Raw genomic sequence first — 23244 nt, 5'->3', positions numbered from 1 at the left:
TTTTGTTCTCCCATTCACGGGGACGTTCTCCCCAGATGTGACACGTCCATGCGTTGTTTGCGATATGACACGCTGGCGCTGTGGGCGGGCTTCTTCATGGAGTCCCTCACGTGACTCCGAAGTAAAATCTATCTATCTCTACCTTAAAAATATCAATTGCCTTGTCCTCCACAGCCTTTTGTTCCAAAGGCTCATGACTCTGAAAAAACATTTTCCCCCATTCTTTAATGGGTGATCCCTTTTAAACAGTGATCCAAGTTCTAAATTTTCTCGCAAGAGGAAACATCCTATATTTACACTGTCGAGAGCTCTTGGGATGTTGTATGTTCCAATCAAGTCACTTCTCAGCTCGAAGCTCGAGTGGATGTAAGCCCAGCCTGTTCAACCTTTGGTAATAAGGCAGCAAAGCCATTCCGTACACCTCCTCAGAACTTCTTCAAATGAGTTTATATCCTTCTTGGGTAAGGAGACAATCACCAGACATAGTAGACAGATGTTGTCTCAATAATGCTTCATATTACTGAAACATAACTACAATGTACTTGCCTTTTGTGAATTCTGCACCAAAACACCCTACTCCCTCTGCATCTCAGAGCTCTGCCGTCATCATTTTGATTTGAGGCCCATTTATTTTTTCTCTGCCAAAATGAACAATATAAAACATTACACTGTATTTGCCAGATCTTTACCCACTCGTTTATGACATTGATATCCCTTTGTAGCCACCTCCTGTCTTCACAACTTACTTTCCTATCTACCCTTCGCATCATCAGCAAATTTAGCAACAGACTGTTGCAGCCTTCATCTTATTCGTTTATATAAATTACAAGTAGTCTCCACACTGATCCCTGTGTCTTGCCACACATTATAACGTGTCAAGCAGATACAGATTCACTAAGGCCTACCTTGTTTCCAGCCAATTCTGTCCATATTATCTCTTACACCTTACCTTTTCAAAGAATTATAATGAATTTCCCTTTCCGAAAACGATGAATTGAAAGTAGTGGATTTTTTTGGCCTTGTTACTTCTGGGAGAGGAAGGTTAAATATACCAGATATTGCTGAAATAATTGCTGGTCTGTAGCTTGATGTTACTATTCATTGTGTACGGAAGTCATGTGACAACTTTATAAAACTTTAGTTAGACCGTTTTCAGAGTATTGTGTGCTGATCTCGTCACCTCATTACAGGAAGGACAGAGCGGTTATGGAGAGGGTGCAGAAAAGGTTCACCTTGGAGGGTATTAGTTATAAGGGGCAGTTGGGCAAACTTGGATGGCATTCTCTGGAGTGTCTGAGGTTCAGGGGAGACTTGTTAAAAGTATATAAAATTCTGAGAGGCATAGATAGGGTAAACAGTCAGAACCTTTTATCTAGGGTGGAAATCTCAAATACTGGAGGGTGTAGCTTTAAGATCAGAGGGGACAAGTTTAAAGGACAGATGTGGGGCAAGTTCTTGGGTGTGGTGGGTTTCTGGAACACATTGCCAGTGGTGGTGGTGGATATGATACGATAGTATGATCAATAGTGGTGTTTAAGTAGTTTTTAGATAGGTACATGGATATGCAAGAAATGGAGGGAAATGAATCTTGTGCAAGCAGAGATTAACTTGGCATCATGTTCAGCAGAAATATTGTGTGCCGAAGAGCCTGTTCCTGTGCTGCACTGTTCTATGTTCAGCAAAGGGCAAGAGGAAGAAATGCTGACAGTTAAGAATTGCCAAATATTGTTGATGATTTGCACTGCTCCATTATTAACCTCACAGTAATATTATCCAGTGACTTTCATGGAATTGCAGAATTCATACATTAATTGTCCATAATAAATGTAGGGCGCTGGAGAGTGCCATAGAGCAGAGAGGGGTTATAGGTACACTATCTACAAATGATGACATAGGTGGACATGGTAGTGAAGGTGTTTGGCATGATTGCCTTTGTTAGTAATGGTATTGAGTTGGGATACCATGCTACAGCTGTACAAAATGTTGGTGAGGCTGTATTTGGAGACCACATGATGTACACATGGTTGCCCTGTGATAGGAAAGATGTCATTAAATTGGAAAGGGTGCAGAAAAGATTCACCAGGACGTTCCCAGAATTTTAGGGTTTGAAATGTAAGGATAGGCCAGGATTTTTTCCCTTGAATGTAGGAGATTGAAGGGTGGACTTGGAGAGATACATAAATCATGAGAGGCAGATATATAAAGTTACAGCCAATTAAGTGGGGTTTTTTTAAATGTTTTAAAGAAGGAAGCCTAACAGGCAGCAGCCACAAATGGTGATGAAATAAATGATGGGATCAGCTTCTCCACTGATGTTCGTTGAGGAATAAAGATTAGCCAGAATGCTGAGCTGAACTGCCGTCCTCTTTATTGAAATATGTCATTTGTGCCTCGGTTGGTCGCCCTGCACCTCTAAGCCAAAGATTTAGATTTGAGTTCCCTTCCAGAGATTTGACTGACAAAATCGAGCTGATGTTCCAGTGCAATGCTGATCGATTGCTGCACTGTTGCAGACGACATCCTTTATGTGAAAATTTAACCTGAGACATAGAAACATAGAAAATAGATGCAGGAGTAGGCCATTCAGCCCTTCGAGCCTGCACTGCCATTCAATATGATCATGGCTGATCATCCAACTCAGTATCTTGTACCTGCCTTCTCCCCATAGCCCCTGATCCCCTTAGCCACAAGGGCCACATCTAACTCCCTCTTAAATATAGCCAATGAACTGGCCTCAACTATCTTCTGTGGCAAAGAATTCCACAGATTCACTACTCTCTGTGTGAAAAATGTTTTTCTCATCTCGGTCCTAAAAGATTTCCCCCTTATCCTTAAACTGTGACCCCTTGTTCTGGACTTCCCCAACATTAGGAACAATCTTCCTGCATCTACCCTTAAGAATTTTGTAAGTTTCTATGAAATCCTCCCTCAATCTTCTAAATTCTAGCGTGTACAAGCCGAGTTTATCCAGTCTTTCTTCATATGAAAGTCCTGACATCCCAGGAATCAGTCTGGTGAACCTTCTCTGTACTCCCTCTATGGCAAGAATGTCTTTCTTCAGATTAGGAGACCAAAACTGTACGCAATACTCCAGGTGTGGTCTCACAAAGACCCTGTACAACTGCAGTAGAACCTCCCTGCTTCTATACTCAAATCCTTTCAGGAGACCCAGTTTACTGTCACAGGTGGGTTATAAATCTACAGTATTGCTTTGTAGAAGAGAGTGAATTATTCCCAGTGCATAACTGGATATTTTCCTCAGCCAACATCATGAAAAAACATCTTAACTGGTCATCATTACAGTGGTGTTCTTTGGGAATTTGTTGTATGTTGATTGGGGCTATAGTTTGAAATGTTTTGCTGATGATGCACTATGGTTTCCTGCAGGGCCAGGTGTTCTTTATAAGTGAAAGTGTTTAAATTAGTGTTGTAATGGTGGATCTGAACCTGGGTGCAGAGTTGGCACTCTCATAGGTCTCTCCTGAAAGACTGCATTCTTACTGTACAGCACTCCTACTCCTCTCTCTACTGCACCAAATTAGTCTTGACTTTTCTATTCAGATCTCTGGATTGAAACAGGAGCCCCAATGTTCAGATTCAGAGTTGAGATAGGTGACTGGTGAATCGTGATTAACTCCTGATGGGAAACCTATTGTTGTGAAATTCCTGCCAATCCATCTGATTCAGCAAATCTGGATCAGTGAGATTTGGAAACCTGATTTCAACATATCCTTTGATTACCATGTAATCCAGTCATTTTTGAAGGCGCAGTAATATTAGGCTTTATTTCCATAAACAAAAATGATTTTCAAGTTTTCTAACAATTATTTTAAAGCAACAGAAATTTGACGAAAATCGTATTGTGAATTTGGGTTTGATCCCTTGAGAGTGGGATGAAACTTAACATACAATATTTCTAAGGTACACAAAAAAGCTGGAGAAATTCAGCGGGTGCAGCAGCATCTATGGAGCGAAGGAAAAAGGCAACGTTTCGTCCCGAAACGTTGCCTTTTTCCTTCGCTCCATAGATGCTGCTGCACCCGCTGAGTTTCTCCAGCTTTTTTGTGTACCATCGGTTTTCCAGCATCTGCAGTTCCTTCTTAAATACAATATTTCTAGACAACTTTCAAGAGGTAGCTGTGAGTTGGAAGTTGAAGCTTAATTCGTGAAATAATACAGCATACAGGAAGATGTTTTGTGCCTGTGCTGGTTTTTAGGAAGAACAAGCATAGGCACACAGTTCCTTGCTCTTTTTTCATTACCTTCTTACCTTTAGAAAATATCTCAAAGTACTAGTAAATAATGTGCATAAATCACCAATTGTGAATAATTGCAAAAATGTAGTTCTCATTTCATAATTAAAGGCTGTCCCTTCAGCTTCCTGAGTGCTATAAACACTCAAAATCTCTTGCTTGATACCACTGCCTCGTATCCTGGTTTCCCATTGTACTCTCTCTAATGCCTACTTCATTAACCAAGGTTTTGTTGATCCATCTTCTAAAATGGTTTGATGTCAAACGGTGTTTAATGTTGTTGTGAAGTTATTTTAGACTAATTTGAAGGCAATTATAGAAATGTAAATAGTTTGAATATCTTTGCATGTGTTGTTTAATGGTGCTGCCTTGTTACAGGAGGAGCATTTTATACTCCAGAAACAATCGACAGTGCCAGGCTCCATTACCGCACCTCCTGGGCTCCAATCCTACATGCGGTGGTACTTTGGTTGAACAGTACTGGGTTCACTATTGCATACGAGCCTGCAGTTCCCAGTGGGCAGAAAAACCAAACAGGCACCATACTCAACCAGACATCCGGCGGCTCGACCAAAACACTGCAGGAGATCAACACAGACCGCCTCCATCTTATTTTTGGTAAGCAAGGACAGGCAGAATGATTCAAACTATCACTGACGGTTTATTTTGTCAGTCTAATCACATGCATCATTCAACCAGATAGCATAGAAGGAAGTCATTTGGTTGGTCATGTCAGCACAATCTCTACGAAGGGGCTTTCTAATTAGCCCCACTCCTAATTTTCTTCTCTTAAACTCGTAAATATTTTCCATGTGAGCACAGATCAAATTCCATATAACCATATAACAATTACAGCACGGAAACAGGCCATCTCGGCCCTTCTAGTCCGTGCCGAACACTTATTCTCCCCTAGTCCCATCTACCTGCACTCAGACCATAACCCTCCATTCCTTTCCCATCCATATACCTATCCAATTTATTTTTAAATGATAAAATCGAACCTGCCTCCACCACTTCCACTGGAAGAACATTCCACACCACTACCACTCTCTGAGTAAAGAAGTTCCCCCTCATGTTATCCCTAAACCTCTGTCCCTTAATTCTCAAGTCATGTCCTCTTGTTTGAATCTTCCCTACTCTCAATGGGAAAAGCTTATCCACATCAACTCTGTCTATCCCTCTCATCATTTTAAAGACCTCTATCAAGTCCCCCCCTTAACCTTCTGCGCTCCAAAGAATAAAGACCTAACTTGTTCAACCTTTCTCTGTAACTTAGTTGCTGAAACCCAGGCAACATTCTAGTAAATCTCCTCTGTACTCTCTCTATTTTGTTGACATCCTTTCTATAATTAGGCGACCAAAATTGTACACCATACTCCAGAATTCCTTTTTCAAAATTCTATTGACTCCATTTAATTTATCTTTTCAGGCAGTGCATTCTTTACCGACACAAGTGAGGTTATGAAATGATTCGTCTCTCCGCCAGATTGTTTGCCAATTATCTTGAACCTGTCATCTTCCTGTAGATTTAATCAAATGCTTTCATAATTTTGGACATTAAATCTCACGTGGCAAAGAATCTTCGACCTGAAACATGAACTGTTTCTCTTTCCACAGATGCTGCATGAACTTTTGAGTGTTTCCAATGTTTTTGATTTTAATTCCCATTTCTAGCAATCCAAAAACTGAATGCGACAAAGGAATAAAATGAGCGCAGGAGTTATCCCTTCTGCAGAAAGCAAATTACATAATGTCTAATTGCAATTAAAATTCAGACTGTTCAGTTGAGTTTAGAGATACAGCACGGTAACAGGTCCTTCGGCCCACCGAGTCTGCGCCGGCCAGCGATTCCTGCACATATATACGATCCTACACACACCAGGGACAATTTACACATACACCAAGCCAATTAACCCACATACCTGTACGTCTTTGGAGTGTGGGATTGAAACCGAAGATGTCAGAGAAAACTCACGCAGTCACGGGGAGAACGTACAAACTCTGTACAGACAGCACCCGTTGTCGGGATCGAACCCAGGTCTCCGGCACTGCAAACACTGTAAGGCAGCAACTACTGCTGCGCCACCGTAACTGTTGATAAGTTTAAAGTGAAGGTTAAGAAGAGAAAAATCACCTGTTCTGCACATATGTGGATACATGTGTACAAAGTCAATTTGTAATTTAAGAAAATATAAAAATAATTTGGGCCTTGTGATTTCAGGTATTAGCATTGAGTTCCTGTGTTCTCCACGGCCAGAGAACCCCTTGGAACATGTTACATCTTGCCTGAAGGCTCTCAGCACTTTGCTGGACTCCCCTTGTGCAATAGCGTACATTGGAGAAGATCGGGTATGATAGTTATATGCCAAGTAATGTTAATTTCTTAAACGTTGTGCCTGCAATACTGGATAAGACCATGGTTTACTGAAGTGTAGTGCAGTTTAATGTTGTCATAACCTATGTTCACTGGGATCTGGACTGAGACCAAGAAGTCAATTGTGCATTTAGATTGAAGCTGATGTGGAAGGAATTCAATCTCGTCACTCTTGTCTATATTGCATAACTAAGTAAAACAAACACGGATACCTTCCAGCCAGGTATCCATAACAAGCACGATTTTATGAGATAACATATGCATAACAAAATGGAGTATAATGGTTCAACACCATCTTTTTATGTTTTCACCACTGTTTGCTCTCTAATTGTAGTTATCATTGAATTTGCAATTGGACAATAACAGGAAGGTGACTTAAAGCTTGGTTTAAGAGGCAATTTTAGATGGAAATCCAATAGGAGAGGCAAAGAAAAGAATTTGGGATAGAAATTCTGGTTCTTGGAGCCTAAATGGCAGAGGACAGCAACAGATCATCCTGGAGAGATGGAATTTTCAAAAGTTGCAAGGCTACATGAAGCTAACTGCTGCAAAAACAGCAGATAATTAACCCGGGCAGAATATAATTCATGCTGCTGATTAGTTTCTGTTAATGTACATGAAAACAAAAACTAGAAAATGCAGTGCCCTCCATAATGTTTGGGACAAAGACCCGTCATTTATTTATTTGCCTCTGTACGCTACACTTTGAGATTTGTAATAGAAAATATCACATGTGGTTAAAGTGCACATTGTCAGATTTTATTAAAGGGTATTTTTATGCATTTTGGTTTCACCATGTGGAAATTACAGCTGCGTTTATACATAGTCCCCCCCATTTTCAGGGCACCATAATGTTTGGGACACATGGCTTCACAGGTCTTTGTAATTGCTCAGGTGTGTTTAAATGCCTCCTTAATGCAGAGATCTCTCAACACCTAGTCTTTCCTCCAGTCTTTCCATTACCTTTGGAAACTTTTATTACTGTTTATCAACATGAGGACCAAAGTTGTGCCAATGAAAGTCAAAGAAGCCATTATAAGACTGATAAACAAGATAGACCTCCACAGCTGATGACAAAAGAATTCTCTCTATAATCAAGAAAAATCCCCAAACACCTGCCCGACAGATAAGAAACACTCTTCAGGAGTCGGGTGTGGTTTTGTCAATGACCACTGTCCGCAGAATACTTCATGAACAGAAATACAGAGGCTACACTGCAAGATGCAAACCATTGGTTAGCCGCAAAAATTGGATGGCCAGGTTACAGTTTGCCAAGAAGTAGTTAAAAGAGCAACCATAGTTCTGAAAAAAGGTCTTGCGGACAGATGAGAAGATTAACTGATATCAGAGTGATGGCAAGAGCAAAGTATGGAGGAGAGAAGGAACTGCCCAAGATCCAAAGCATCCCACCTCATCTGTGAAACACGGTGGTGGGGGTGTTATGACCTGGGCATGTATGGCTGCTGAAGGTACTGGCTCACTTATCTTCATTGATGATACAACTGCTGATGGTCGTAGCATAATGAATTCTGAAGTGTAAAGACAAATCCTATCTGTTGAAGTTCAAACAAATGCCTCAAAACTCATTGGCTGGCAGTTCAATCTACAGCAAGACAATGACCCCAAACATACTGCTAAAGCAACAAAGGAGTTTTTCAAAGCTAAAAAATTGTCAATTCTTGAGTGGCCAAGTCAATCACCTGATCTGTACCCAATTGAGCATGGCTTTTATATGGTGAAGAGAAAACTGAAGGGGACTAGCCCCCAAAACAAGCATAAGCTAAAGATGGCTGTAATACAGGCCTGGCAGAGCATCACCAGAGAAGACACCCAGCAACTGGTGATGTCCATGAATCACAGACTTCAAGCAGTTGTTGCATGTAAAGAATAGGCAACAAAATACTAAACATGACTACTTTCATTTAAATGACTTTGATTTGTCCCAAACATTACAGTGCCCTGAAATGGGAGGACAATGTATAAACGTTGTTGTAATTTCTACATGGTAAAATCAAAATGTATAAAAATGGCTTTTATTAAAATCTGACAATGTGCACTTTAACCACATGTGATTTTTTTTTCTATTACAAATCTCAAATTGTGGAGTACAGAAGCAAATAAATAAATGATGGTTCTTTGTCCCAAACATAATGGAGGGCACTGTAAGTCAAGTGTCAAGATAAAATTGGCAATACAATCCTAATTCCTTATGACTTGAGAACTGTCTCCAAATGCACCTTCCAGTTCTCGAACACCTTCTTGGCCATGTATAAATTATAAAATGCGAGATGAAGATGTGTCAGTGTCACAGAGAGAAAAGTACAAGTTCATAATGATTGAAAACCCAGTTCAATCATTATTTAATACTTTATAGTTAGTTAAATTTAAACTATGAAACTATTTTCTGATGAAAGACTTGCTCATTGTTAGATTATTAGGTATCTAGTTGCAAATAGAATATCGGGACTGGGCTGTTCCATTTTCTTATTCTTAATCACTGGCCAGGAACAAGCCAGTGACACGAGGAGCAGAAGGGCTCGGCATTTCAAAAGTATTTACTCAAGCACATGAATCGCCAAGCCATAGAAGGCTACAGACCTCGTATTGGTAAATGGGATACGAGTGCTTGATGGTCGGCATGCACATGGTGGGCCGAAGGGCCTCTGTGCTTTGACTCTGATTTAAATAGATTAACCAGCAACAAAATTATCAAGCAGACCAATGAATAATTAAACAAACCACGAAAGAAAGGAAAAGCTTGTGCTTATATCGCACTTATCATATCCCTGAGACAGTCCAAAACACGAGTCATTTAATGTTAACATTAGAAGTGGCTTGACTGTAATGGGGAATGTGCTGGGCAATTTTCACATAACAAGGTGCCACAAAGAGCAATGAGATAAATGATCAATGCATACTTTTGAGATATTGATTGAGGAACAGTGTTGGTCAGGACACCAGGAGAACGGTCCTGAGCTACTTTGAAATAGCATTGTGGGACCTTGCGTTCACATGAAGTCTTTATTCTTTAGCGCGCAGAAGGTTAAGGGGGGACTTGATAGAGGTCTTTAAAATTATGAGAGGGATAGACAAGGGTTGACGTGGATATGCTTTTTCCATTGAGAGTAGGGAAGATTCAAACAAGAGGACATGATTTGAGAATTAAGGGACAAAAGTTTAGGGGTAACATGAGGGGGAACTTCTTTACTCAGAGAGTGGTAGCTGTGTGGAATGAGCTTCCAGTGGAAGTGGTGGAGGCAGGTTCGATTTTATCATTTAAAAATAAATTGGATAGGTATATGGACGGGAAAGGAATGGAGGGTTATGGTCTGCGTGTAGGTAGATGGGACTAGGGGAGAATAAGTGTTTGGGACGGACTAGAAGGACCGAGATGGCCTGTTTCCATGCTGTAATTGTTATATGGTTATATGAGAGGGCAGAAAGCTTTGGTTTAAATTGGCATTTGCAAGTCTACCACTCTGATGGCGCCACAGTAGGTATTGTGGCGGGGTGTCGGCCTAGAATTTGGCTCAGATGGCTAGAAGGTGACTTGAGCATACAGCCTTTTGAGGCGGGAGCAAAGTGAACCTTGGCTGGTGCTGAAAATATTCTGATACATCGTGCTCAGTGACTGCTTCGAAAGAAAGAGAGCCCACAATGCGAGTGCTATGCATCTAATAATAGCTCAGATGAGAAAATTATTTGATTCTCCAACAGCAAATCTAGGTTCTCCAACAGCAAACTGAGACACAGTGAAATGCTTTGTTTTGCATGCTATCTAGTCAGATCAGATAATACTGTACATAAATACAATCAAGAGCAAGACTAGAACAAAGGGGAAGATACAAAGTGTAGAATGTAGTTCTCAGTATTGTAGCTGTATCATTGTAGCTTCTTTGCTTTATTAAAATAGTATATTTTATTACAGATGCTTATGGTTGAGCTTTTTAATGTATTGCACCGCCTTCTGCTGACATGTGGGCCTCCCTCTGTTCAAAGACAAGTGACAATGGTTGTACAGCAGACAATTCGAGCTGCTCAGGATCACCTTCAAGGGCTGGTGAAAAAAGCTCATGGTAAGTTGGACTGCAAGTTGTTTCTGCTGTTTTATACAAGTCAAATGCGACTCAGTGTGTTGTGTGGAAGCTGTAGGGTGACTGTTATGTGCAGTGCTCCAACTATGGAAATTAATCTTTGCTGAGGACCTGTATTGGGAATACAGATGCAATCCACTGAATTTTCTGATTGTGCTACTGGGAAAATGGCTATCAGGATGTTGTCACATTTCATGTACTTGATGAGGAGAAGCATAGAGACCCATCTGGTGAAGTTGAAAGTCTTTTTCTCATTAGCGAATTTGGACAGAATTAAATTGTGTATTTCTGAACATTAATAAACTAAATTTGTACTTTTTAACTTTTTTAGCATGTTCTGACTCTTAAGTTATGATTCATAAAGAATAGTTGCTGTATATTGCTTTTCAAACTTGCTCTGTCTTTCAATATTAATGTGCTTGGTCTTCTCCAATTCCCCATCATACATACATCGTTCATGATTCCCATTATGTCTAAAAAAAATCCAACTCTGTCTTGAATTTATTGTACAACCATCTACAGTTTTCACATAGCAATTTTAAAATTGTGCAGCCTTTCTCCCCATTTCAATCTCAGAAAGTTGCCCTTCATCCTGAAACTGACCCTCTGAGTCTCCCTACCTCTCTCCTTCTACAGTGAACAGTTTCCCAGCTTCCACTCTGTGAGGAAGCCATTAGCTTTAATTTTGCTCGGGGTGCTTCATTTCAAGTGATTATGGTTGTCTTACAGTAGAGGATGATGTTGCTGAGGAGGACTCGCTGACTGCCTTGGGGGAAGGAGGCGAGAGCGGAGGCTTGATTCCCGGTAGATCCATTGTGTTTGCCGCCTTGGAGCTGCTCATGTTCATCCTGGTACGACATCTTCCACAACTGAACCCTAAAGTGACTGACTCTCCTAGTCACTTTCTTCAAAAGACATCCCCGTTTGCTGAGGAAAGTGCGCAGCTCGTTGCTGTCACTGTTTCTATCCTGGCTGATTTACCATCGCTGTGTTCTCCTACAGGTAAGAGCGTGACTGTAACAAACACCATGATCCTTATATATTTGACGCCAATGTTCAATCAATGATACTTTATTGTCTCGTGTACCTAGGTACAGTGAAACATTTATTGTATACAGTTCAGTAAAAGTCTTACTATACATAAGCACAATCACACTTAATACAAGAGTGTAATATAGTGGATTACACTGAGGCAGTCGCCACATCTCTGACCTCTTGCACCCTTTCAGTTCAGTGTTGTTAAACAATTTAGAGTCTTAACTTGGCCATAAAGTTCCATTGCCCTGGCAGTGGGTTGGAGTAGCAGAGGTCGCCTTGGTCTTTCGATGTTAACGATGTCCTTCTGTACTGCTTCTCTGCGGATTATTGCCTTCCGCCTATCCTCTTTGTGTGCAGCACTAAACCTAGTTTGAGTTTGAAATATACATAGAAGAACATACACTATAGAAGCAATTCAGCCTATCTCATCAGTGCTACTATTGTTTATAAAATATAATGTTTTTCCATACTCTGCTTTTCACCGTGTCATTTTTCCAGCTCCCCTTTAACTAGATTATGGCTGAGGGTCCCACATCTCACCACCATTTTGTTAATTAGTTCCTTTGGCCTTTCCTATTGCTTTTGTCCCTCGTCTCCCCCACAAGTGAAAACCCTTTCATAACCTTTACGCGGTCACTCTTGGCCTTTTTTCTGAGGAAAAGATCTTACAATACTCACAATGTCTTGGTTTTGTTATAATCCTAAAATCTTTTCAGCACTTTCTCTAACATTACCAGATCATGGAGAGAACAGAATTTGCATGATAGTCCATGTGTGGCGGCACACATGGATACCAGAGTTGGTCTGCAAAGATCCTCTGTAATTTATAAACCCACAATTTGAGATTGGGTTGGATTATAGAAAAACGAAGCCAGAGGAGACCAATTAGCTCCTCAAACCTGCCTTCCATTAGCTAAAGTCATGGCCAATCTGTCCTCCATGGCCCTTTACTCTTTCATTGACAAAATCAGAATTTAATCACGAGAGAGATGGACAATGATTCATTCTTCACATGACTATCGGAGAGGAGAAATCTTCCTAATTTCGGTTGTAAGCGGGCAATCCCACATTGTGAAAGCATGGCCGCTATTTCTGGTACCTTTGGTGTGGGAAAACATCCACTCAGTCTACGGAATCTATCTACCCCATCTTGCCCCTAGAGTCATGCTGGTAGAACAATCAGGGTGCAGTTGATGGCATGCGAGAGAGAAAAGATAGGTAAGTGGGGGTGGGAATGAGAGTGAGGGGATTGTTTTGAGGACCAGACTACTTCTGTACATACTGAGCAGTTGTTGTGTTTGTCACCTCCATTTAAACAATACTCCTCTTGATAAACATTTTAACTTCAGTGTTTGAAGGCCAAGGATACTCAGATCCTTTTCCTCAACAGCATTATTTAGTCACCTCCATTTAAACAATACTCCTCTTGATAAACATGTTAACTTCAGTGTAATGGCTCGAGTATGTGCTCGGAATGGCACCTGTACAATTAGAAATGCTGTTTCTATAAGATGGACGTGAAATAATCTATGTACTATTTTGAAGAAAGCAGAGCAGTTATGTGTATAAACTGCTCTGACATCTGGTAGAATGGAAGTGGCTTATCTTAAGGGGTTGGGCAGGCTAGATGCCGGAAGATTATTCTCGATGTTGGGGAAGTCCAGAACTATTCAGATTCAGATTCAAGATTCAACTTTATTGTCATTGTGCAGTGTACAGTACAGAGACAACGAAATGCAGTTAGCATCTCCCTAGAAGAGCGACATAAATACGAGCAATAAATACATCTATTTACGTGCAAACGGTCATAGTTTGTTTTTTTTCCCTGGTGGGAGGAGTGGTCCGGTGGGGGGGTGATTGTCAATCACCGAGGTACAGTGTTGAGTAGTGTAACAGCCGCAGGGAAGAAGCTGTTCCTGGACCTGCTGGTCCGGCAACGGAGAGACCTGTAGCGTCTCCCGGATGGTAGGAGGGTAAACAGTCTGTGGTTGGGGTGAGAGCAGTCCTTGGCGATGCTGAGCGCCCTTCGCAGACAACGCTTGCTTTGGACAGACTCAATGGAGGGGAGTGAGGAACCGGTGATGCGTTGGGCAATTTTCACCACCCTCTGCAGTGCTTTCCAGTCGGAGACAGAGCAGTTGCCGTACCAAACTGTGATACAGTTGGTAAGGATGCTCTCGATGGTGCAGCGGTAGAAGTTCACCAAAATCTGAGGAGACAGATGGACCTTCTTTAGTCTCCTCGGGGTCACGGCTTAAGGGTAAGAGGGAAGTATTTTAGGACCGAGATGAGAAAATTATTTTTTACACAGGGAGTGGTGAATCTGTGGAATTCTCTGCCACAGAAGGTAGTTGAGGCAAGTTCATTGGCTATATTTAAGAGGGAGTTAGATGTGGCCCTTGTGGCTAAAGGGATCAGGGGGTATGGAGAGAAGGCAGGTACAGGATACTGTTGGATGATCAGCCATGATCATATTGAATGGCGGTGCAGGCTCGAAGGGCCGAATGGCCTACTCCTGCACCTATTTTCTATGTTTCTATCACTGAACCTGGTAAATTGAATGAATCTAGTTTGCATTTCAGATGAAGAAGAAATATTTTGAAGTCCTGTAAAATCCCAAAACAAATTGGCATGTAACAGAAATAATTAACAAAAATATTTAAAGAGAGGAAGACTTGTATTTATATAATCTTGCACAACGAGGTGCATTGGAACCAATTTAGTACTTTTGAAGCTTGTAATGCAGAGATTATGGCAGCCGATGTATACAATGAGAATGCTCCTCTTCAAAACATTCCTGGTGATCTTTTGTGTCCACTTGGAAAGAAATGACACCTCTAATTGTACAGCATGCCCTTAGTTCTCTATTAGTGCCAGTCTGAATGATATGCCGGTCTCTAAAGCAGACTTACGACCTGATACAGTGGTAAATCTGGTATCAGTGAACCGCAGCTTTCACTTTAATAGATGTAAGCCTTCTATATAATTTTTTGTCATATTATCTGATTTAGTATCAAATTCTAACGGGGAAAAGAGGAAGAAATTTATGGATTTGTTGTTCTATTACTCATTTAAACCAATTTCAGCAATATCTTTTCAAATTGAGGGGGTAGTGGCTGTAAGCAGTTTTTTTTCCCAGGTGGTTCCAGTCATTCAATGATATTAACCCATGGTAGATTTATTCAGATGAAAAAATGTTATACACTGAAAGTATAAGTTATGTTATCTTGACCTAATTTTACACAGCAAAATAAGACAATGAAAATGTTTTAATCTCCAAGTCACAGAGGCCATTCAGCCCACTGGGTACTATCTCTCCAAATGGAGTTGTGTACAGTAATCAGAGTTCCCTTTTGCCTGCATTTGGTTGTATGTATTTTTCAAACAGTTAAGCCGTTCCTTTAAAAAAATGCTTAAGGTCTGCCTCAGTCAATTGCGGGAATGTGCCCCTTATCTTCATAAAAGATGTCTACTAAAGGCTTGTATTGGTTCAATCTTCCCAGGAAGCATGACTGTGCTGCCCACAATTCTTTATCTGATCACGGGTGTGCTGAGAGAAACGGCTGTGAAGTCAACAGATAACCTTATGACGCTCCCAGCCAGTGCAGCACTGCAGGGCATCAAAACCATCATCACTTCCCCGCTCGCCAAATCGGATCAAATCCATAAGCAGTGGAAAGACCTCATTTGCAGTTCGCTGGCTTCCATCTTGGAATATTCCAAACCAGGTATGACACCCAACACGCACCCAAGTGTCAGGTATGACAACATCCCTCTCTGTGCATCCTGACAGAGCTCCCCAAGGGCAATGAATCCTTTCATCTCACCAATGTTTTGGATGACTGCAACCAGCCCCTTCCTCTTCATGTGAGGTGGAGGTGCCTGGATTGTTTCAACTAAGGGGACCAGAGAGACACAGTATGAAGTCAACTGTACCCAGTGTAGAAGCGCATCACACGTTAATACACAGGATTGATATTTACACAACAAAAGCTTGGAGATTAGTGCTTAGACACAAGCCAAGTACATCCACTGTGGATCCTTGTTTGGGCACCCAGCTCTCCCAAGCTTGCAGGTTTCTCTACAGTAACAGGATGAATAATAGGCAGCAACCACCATTGAACCTGAAATCCCCACGCTGCAGGGAGACCTCCTGTCAGGTCTGGCAGGATGTGGTGAGGGTCACAGTAGGACCTGAGTGGTCTCTGCCCTGGCTCGTGATGCTGGTTTCTACACTGAGGAACAGAGAATCCCAGTCACTTGCCCTAACCCTCACAGGCAGCCTCCTCACCATGCCTCGGACGTTCACTCCACAGTGGACCGTCCCACTACCAGCCGGCTGTCTCGGTGCTGAGGAAGCACGGGGTTCCTGGAACTGAGTGGAGTTGAGCAGATGCCTTCAAGTTGTGGGCTGGTGCTGATTACCGGAGAGTTTATTTTAACTCTGGGGCAAAAAGTGTGAAAATGAATCCAAACTGTGGGGTTGCACTGAGCAGGTTCCCTGAATCTTGAACAATAAACGGTTAGCACACTACTGCAATTTGTGATTAATGTCCTCAGTGAAACAAGCTAATACCCTGACAATTAGTATTGATACGAATGTGGTGCCACCCACTCCTCGATTCGTCCTATGTCAATTACACAACATGACACTCAGTTCCTGCTTTTCAGATGAATCGGCATCGAGCACAGATGAGGTGAGCATGCTCACAGCGATAGCCCTCTTCCTTCTGTCTGCCAGCAACGAGGTGGTTGGGATTTCATCGCTGCAGAATGGTTGCATTGAGAGATTCAGAAGTGCATTAAATTCCAGTGATCCCTGGGTAAGGCAAACCATCATCCTCTTTCTCACCGCTGCTTCTTAATCGAAGCTGTCTGAAAATATTCCCAATTTAGATCCTGTTCTCACTTGTGTCGGTGATCTCTATTCCACAGTCTTTAGCACATTGGTGTATGTACCGTTGCTACCTCTTGCCTGTTAGCAAGACTGAAGTGTGGTGATGATGCTGGTTTTACATGCACACACACACACTCTCTCCCAATCTAGCTGATGGCAGGTGTGATGAGCCAGAACCGGCAAAAACCAAGAACAAGCTCCCTCGTCGAAGCTCAGCTCTTCACTGCATCACCCTACCCTTACACTCACTTGGAAGGATTCAGATGAGTAGAAACTAATGAAGTGCTGTTTGTCGCCAGACTGAGCTTTCACATTCATTGAAATCTGCCACCAAAATGAGCCCCGACTCCATTATACAGCCGGTAGACACAAAATGCTGGAGTAACTCAGCGGGACAGGCAACTTCTCTGGAGAGAAGGAATGGGTGACGTTTCGGGTCGAGACCCTTCTTCAGACACTCCATTATACAGCATCCATCTTATTCTGTCCTTAAACTCCCTCACTGGTTCAAGATCCTCAGTCAAGATTACTTTTTCCCCTCTGACCCGCTCTCTCTGCTTAGTCTATGTTCCTGCAATGTCCCCCCTTCCTCACTCTTCACTCCCCATCTCTTTCTCCCATTCCTCCCCCTGCCCGCTTCCATTCCTTCATTTCCTACTCTGTCTAACCCCTCGATGCCATTCTTTCCCCGAATCCACTGCTGCTCGAGTTCAGATAGAATTATAAACTCTCCACCCCCAAGCAGAAGACAGTCTTCAACTTCCTTGTTACATACATTTGGTTTTTCTTGTTCTGATGAATGACAATTAACACAATATGTTTAATTATTTCTCTCTCAACATGTTGCATGACCGGAGTATTTTCACCATTTTCTGTATTTATTATAAATGTATATAGTCCAGAACAAGAGGTCACAGTTTAAGGATAAGGGGGAAATCTTTTAGGACCGAGATGAGGAAAACGTTTTTCACACAGAGAGTGGTGAATCTCTGGAATTTTCTCCCGCAGAAGGTAGTTGAGGCCAGTTCATTGGCTATATTTAAGAGGGAGTTAGATGTGGCCCCTGTGGCTAAATGGATCAGGGGGTATGGAGAGAAGGCAGGTACAGGATACTGAGTTGGATGATCAGCCATGATCATATTGAATGGCTGTGCAGGCTCGAAGGGCCGAATGGCCTACTCCTGCACCTATTTTCCATGTTTCTATGTTTCTATACAGATGTTGAACAATGCTTATGTATATACAGATGCTTAATATCCCAGAATAAAGGCCAATGGTTCCTCTGTCTTCCTTTAGGTTCAACAAAAATGTTACCAGCTTCTGCTGTCAGTATTCCAGCAGCCACACCGTGCACTTTCCACCCCATACATCCATGCCTTGGCTCCGCTGGTAGTTGAGAAATTAAAAGCTGTGGAGAATCAGAAACCGATCAACGATGCTGAGCTTCAAGCAGTACAAGAAGGAATCAAAGTGCTTGAGATCCTGGTTAATCTAGGAGAGGAACAAAACAGTAAGTAGCCCCCTTCCTGTGAAATAGCCTCAACTGGAGTTAAATTTACTCTTATGGAGCGATTGAGTCTTACGCCACAGAAATATGCCCTTTTGGCCCACCACATGCATGCCAAATAGCACATACCAATCTACATTTATACTGCAACTTCCAGAATATCTGGATATCTGAATGCAATTCTCATGTAATGAAGGACTTCAGACTTGCAGTGATGGTTGCAGGAAATATGGTAGAGCACGATTTTACCAAGATGCTCTGTTTTTATGATTAAAGAATCATTATTAACCCCAATTCTGCCCAACATGGAACATTACTTACAACTGAGGCTAATTAGCCAATCTTGAGTGCTTGGGTTTTGGCCATGGGTCTGATCTGAATGTGTTGTATTCAGGCTGAGAAGTACTCATCCAATACTTGCATTCCTTTCTCACCTCTCCATGTGAAATGCCTTAAGGCATCTTTGCTCTTTGGCCCACTGCTATTTTACAAATGCTCCGAGTTTCATCCAATGCAGCAAGAGACTTTCATTCTCTGAGGGCAACCGCTGGATGCTACACCTTTGAACTGTCAATCTTCCCTTCATTTTGTGGCAGCCTTATTTTCAGATGAACAGTATAGGTTTCCTCTTGCATCCCAAAGACAGCGTCTATGGGTTAATTGCCCCTGGTGTGCAGCAAGTAGATGTAAAAGTGGGATACAGAACTACGGATTGGACACATTAGATGCAGGAAACATGTTCCCGTTGTTGGGGTGTCCAGAACCAGGGGCCACATTTAAAAATAAGGGGTAGGGCGTTTAGAACTGAGATAAGGAAAAGCTTTTGCACCCAGAGAGTTGTGAATTTGTGGAATTCTCTGCCTCAGAAAGCACTGGATGCATTCAAAAGAGAGTTAGAGATCCTAAGGCTAGTGGAATCAAGGGATATGGGGAGAAGGCAGGAACAGGGTACTGATTGTGGATGATCAGCCGTGATCATATTGAATGGCGCTGCTGGCTCGAAGGGCCGAATGGCCTACTCCTGCACCTATTTTCTATTATTCTATGTATTTACACCAAGATTACTAAGGAATTTACTGGGCCTTGGGTCTCTGTAAGAATAACTAATGCCTGCTGCAGAAACATTGTAATTAAACATAACTTGTCAGGACTTCACACCACCTGAACTTTCATTAAATGCAGGTTAGCACAGATATAAATGAAGCGGGTTTATTTGAACAGTAAACATTTACAGCATATTTGCAACTATATAGATATATGGATATATAGTTGCAAATATGCTATGGATATTGCATCGTTTTTCACTGTGCAATATCCATTTCATTGGCCACACTGCCCATATCTCCATTGCATATTCACCTTAATTTTATTACTGGCAATGTGAATAGAAATACTATAAATTCACCGGGTTTGTCACTTCCGAACTGCACTAAGCTGGTGAATGCAGCATTTCCTCACAACTCAGAAATTCTTAGAACTCAGGAAAGCTTGTGAATTGCCTGTGAAATTTGGTAAGACGACATTTCCATTAGCAGAGGGCGGCCAACAGCAAACCTTAATAACAACACTTGGATTTATGAAGCACTTTTAAGATAAATATCCCAAGCTACTTCTTAGACGATAAATGGATATATAATAAACCCTCGTTTTCACTGACCCACTTATAAAGGATTTTGGATATAGTGGATGGACCTGCCGACCCATCTCCAGCTCACACCATCTCCCCAGCTGTTTAAAGCCCTGGCTTCCAACCCCTTCCCCGCCTTCACCCACTGCACGATTCGGTGACAAGGCTGATGTTGTGGCTCATGTTGTAGGCCCAGGGGACAGTGCTTTCCTTGGGCCACCACTACCGACAGAACGCAGTCAGTCACCATAGGGCTCCCTCCCCTCTCATCTGCTCTTTCTTGCTGTCGGGGGTGGCATTGTCCACTACCCGTTTGACCGCTGCTGCCTGCATCTCCCGTCGCTCTGTTCACTTGGCCTCTTACTTAGATCCCAATGGTCCAAAAGTCTGAATCCCTGCCCCCTGCACCAACTCTTAACCACACGTTCACCTGTCATCTTCCTTTTCCTACGCTCACTTGCACTGGGAGTAATCTGAAGATCACTACCCTGGATGTCCTGCTTTATAGCCCTTTGCCTAACTCACTATAATCATTTTGCAGGACCTCATGCCTTTTCCTACCTGTGTCATTTGTGCCAACATCTTCTGATTGCACACCAATTGCCCTTGAGAATGTCATGCAGCCACCGTGAGACATTGTGGACTCAGGGTGGCAACAGGCCGGCCTGAGTCTCAATTATTGCCACAGAATCTCCTTTCTGCACACGCCCCCAAACTAACAAGTCTCCTACCACAATGGATCTGCCTGGCATGACCTTTCCCTGCTGTGCCTCAGTCCTATAGCACTGTCTGCTACTGCTTACCCCTGACTGGTTATTCCCCCTCCCCCAACAGTATCCAAAAGGGTATAACTGTTTAAGGGGAGTGGCCACATGGGTCATCTGCATTCTGTCTACTCCCTTTCCTCGTGGTCACCCATCTATTCTCCTCCTGTAGTTTGGGCATGACCACCCCTCTATAAGTCCTACCTAAGAAGCTCTCATTCTCCAGGATGATTCCGAGGACATCCAGCTGTAGCTCCAGTTCCATAATGCGGCCTGTAAGGAACTGCATCCGGACACACTGCCCACAGGCAGACATCAGGGACACCAGCACTTCCCCTGACTTCCCACATTCTGCAGGGATATATTTCCTCTTTGTGGAATTTTAAACTGTTCTGCCTACAATGCTTTGGGGGCAAGGACATTTTCTTAAATTGCTGATGTTTCTGGTTAATTAGCATCCAAATAATCAAAGAGCAATGTAGTTACCAAATGTAGAAAGTGAACAGATGGGATGAAAATTGATGCAGAGTTTGAGGGGGTGGAGATGGTGTTGCCAGGGAATTTCAGCAAGAAATATTTATTATTGGATTAATTTGCGATTCACAAAGACCCTTACCTCAGGTGGTGAGAAAACCACCAGATATAGTGCAAAAAAACATGCGTTCAAGGCATTACCCGAGGCATGAGGAAGAAGGAATTCAGGAATACGCTGCTAGAATGAAAGTAGTCAGTTGAGCTAGACGTCCTGCATATTTGACTATGTACAGTGGCTTGCAAAAGTTTTCATACCCCTTGAACTTTTCCACATTTTGTCACGTTACAACCACAAACGTAAATGTATTTTATTTGGATTTTATGTGATAGACCAACGCAAAGTGGTGCATAATTGTGAAGTGGAAGGAAAATGATACATGGTTTTCAAATTTACAAATAAAAAAACTGAAAAGTGTGGCGTGCAAAAGTATTCAGCCCCCCTGAGTCAATACTTTGTAGAACCACCTTTCGCTGCAATTACAGCTGCAAGTCTTTTGGGGTATGTCTCTACCAGCTTTGCACATCTAGAGACTGACATTTTTGCCCATTCTTCTTTGCAAAATAGCTCAAGCTCAGTCAGATTGGATGGAGAACGTCTGTGAACAGCAATTTTCAAGTCTTGCCAGAGATTCTCAATTGGATTTAGGTCTGGACTTTAACTGGGCCATTCTAACACATGAATATGCTTTGATCTAAACTATTCCATTGTAGCTCTGGCTGTACGTTTAGGGTCGTTGTCCTGCTGGAAGGTGAACCTCTGCCCCAGCCTTAAGTCTTTTGCAGACTAACAGGTTTTCTTCCAAGATTGCCCTGTATTTGGCTCCATCCAGCTTCCCTGTCCCTGCTGAAGAAAAGCATCCCCACAGCATGATGGTGCCACCACCATGTTTCACAGTGGGGATGGTGTGTTCAGGGTGATGTGCAGTGTTAGTTTTCCACCACACATAGCGTTTTGCATTTAGGCCAAAAACTTCAATTTTGGTCTCATCTGACCAGAGCACCTTCCTCCACATGTTTGCTGTGTCCTCCACATGGCTTGTGGCAAACTGCAAACGGGACTTCTTATGGCTTTTTTTCAACAATGGCTTTCTTCTTGCCGCTCTTCCATAAAGGCCCGATTTGTGGAGTGCTCGACTAATAGTTGTCCTGTGGACGGATTCTCCCACCTGAGCTGTGGATCTCTGCAGCTCCTCCAGAGTTACCTCTTGGCTGCTTCTCTGATCAATGCTCTCCTTGCCTGGCCTGTCAGTTTAGGTGGACGGCCATGTCTTGGTAGGTTTGCAGTTGTGCCATACTCTCTCCATTGTCGGATGATGGATTGAACAGTGCTCCGTGAGATGTTCAAAGCTTGGGATATTTTTTTATAACCTAACCCTGCTTTAAACTTCTCCACAACTTTATCCCTGACCGGTCTCGTGTGTTCCTTGGGCTTCATGATGCTGTTTGTTCACTAATGTTCTCTAACAAACCTCTGAGGCCTTCACAGAACAGCTGTATTTATACTGAGATTAGATTACACACAAGTGGACTCTAATTACTAATTAGGTGACTTCTGAAGGCAATTGGTTGCACTGGATTTTATTTAGGGGTATCAGAGTAAAGGGGGCTGAAGACTTTTGCACGCCACACTTTTCAGTTTTTTATTTGTAAAAAAATTTGAAAACCATGTATCAAATTTTCCTTCCACCTCACAATTATGCGCACTTTGTGTTGGTCTATCACATAAAATCCCAATAAAATACATTTACATTTGTGGTTGCAACGTGACAAAATGTGGAAAAGTTCAAAGGGTATGAAAACTTTTGCAAGCCACTGTATAAACTAGCTCAAGGGGGACAGGAGATTGCAACCTTCACGTGGTCTGCCCTGTTTTGACAAATGCGATCAACCTGGTGTGCACAATCAAATAAGATCAAATAGATCAAGTTGTCCTACAACTTTAGGCTGTGCACGCCAAGAGCGGAACTCGCTATCAAAACATGGAGGGGACGGGGGACACAATTTTTTGGCGGCGGAGGCTCAATCGAGCGCCAAATGCAGCTCAACTGCCTGTCTCGCCGGGTTAACTTCAGCCCTGACTGGACTGACGGGACACCAGCGTTGCTTCTCCACGCTGGCCATATTTCCCGCAAGCCCAGGCAGGGTAACCTGGCGGG

General features: G+C 42.4%; 1 protein-coding gene across 1 annotated transcript in view; it reads left to right on the top strand.

Moving 5' to 3' along the window:
* Window positions 1-23244, top strand: part of heatr5b (HEAT repeat containing 5B) — a 101415-nt gene that overhangs the window by 76672 nt on the left and 1499 nt on the right. The window contains exons 29-35 of the mRNA XM_055635137.1: window positions 4632-4871; window positions 6475-6602; window positions 10556-10703; window positions 11451-11723; window positions 15263-15487; window positions 16431-16582; window positions 17953-18166. Coding sequence (XP_055491112.1) covers window positions 4632-4871; window positions 6475-6602; window positions 10556-10703; window positions 11451-11723; window positions 15263-15487; window positions 16431-16582; window positions 17953-18166 — 1380 coding nt within the window. The remainder of the gene's footprint in view (window positions 1-4631; window positions 4872-6474; window positions 6603-10555; window positions 10704-11450; window positions 11724-15262; window positions 15488-16430; window positions 16583-17952; window positions 18167-23244) is intronic.

Source organism: Leucoraja erinacea, chromosome 5 (assembly GCF_028641065.1).
Source record: "Leucoraja erinacea ecotype New England chromosome 5, Leri_hhj_1, whole genome shotgun sequence".
NCBI classification, from domain to species: Eukaryota; Metazoa; Chordata; class Chondrichthyes; order Rajiformes; family Rajidae; genus Leucoraja; species Leucoraja erinaceus.
Note: the sequence above shows the minus strand (reverse complement) of the source record. Positions and strands in the feature narration are given on the sequence as shown.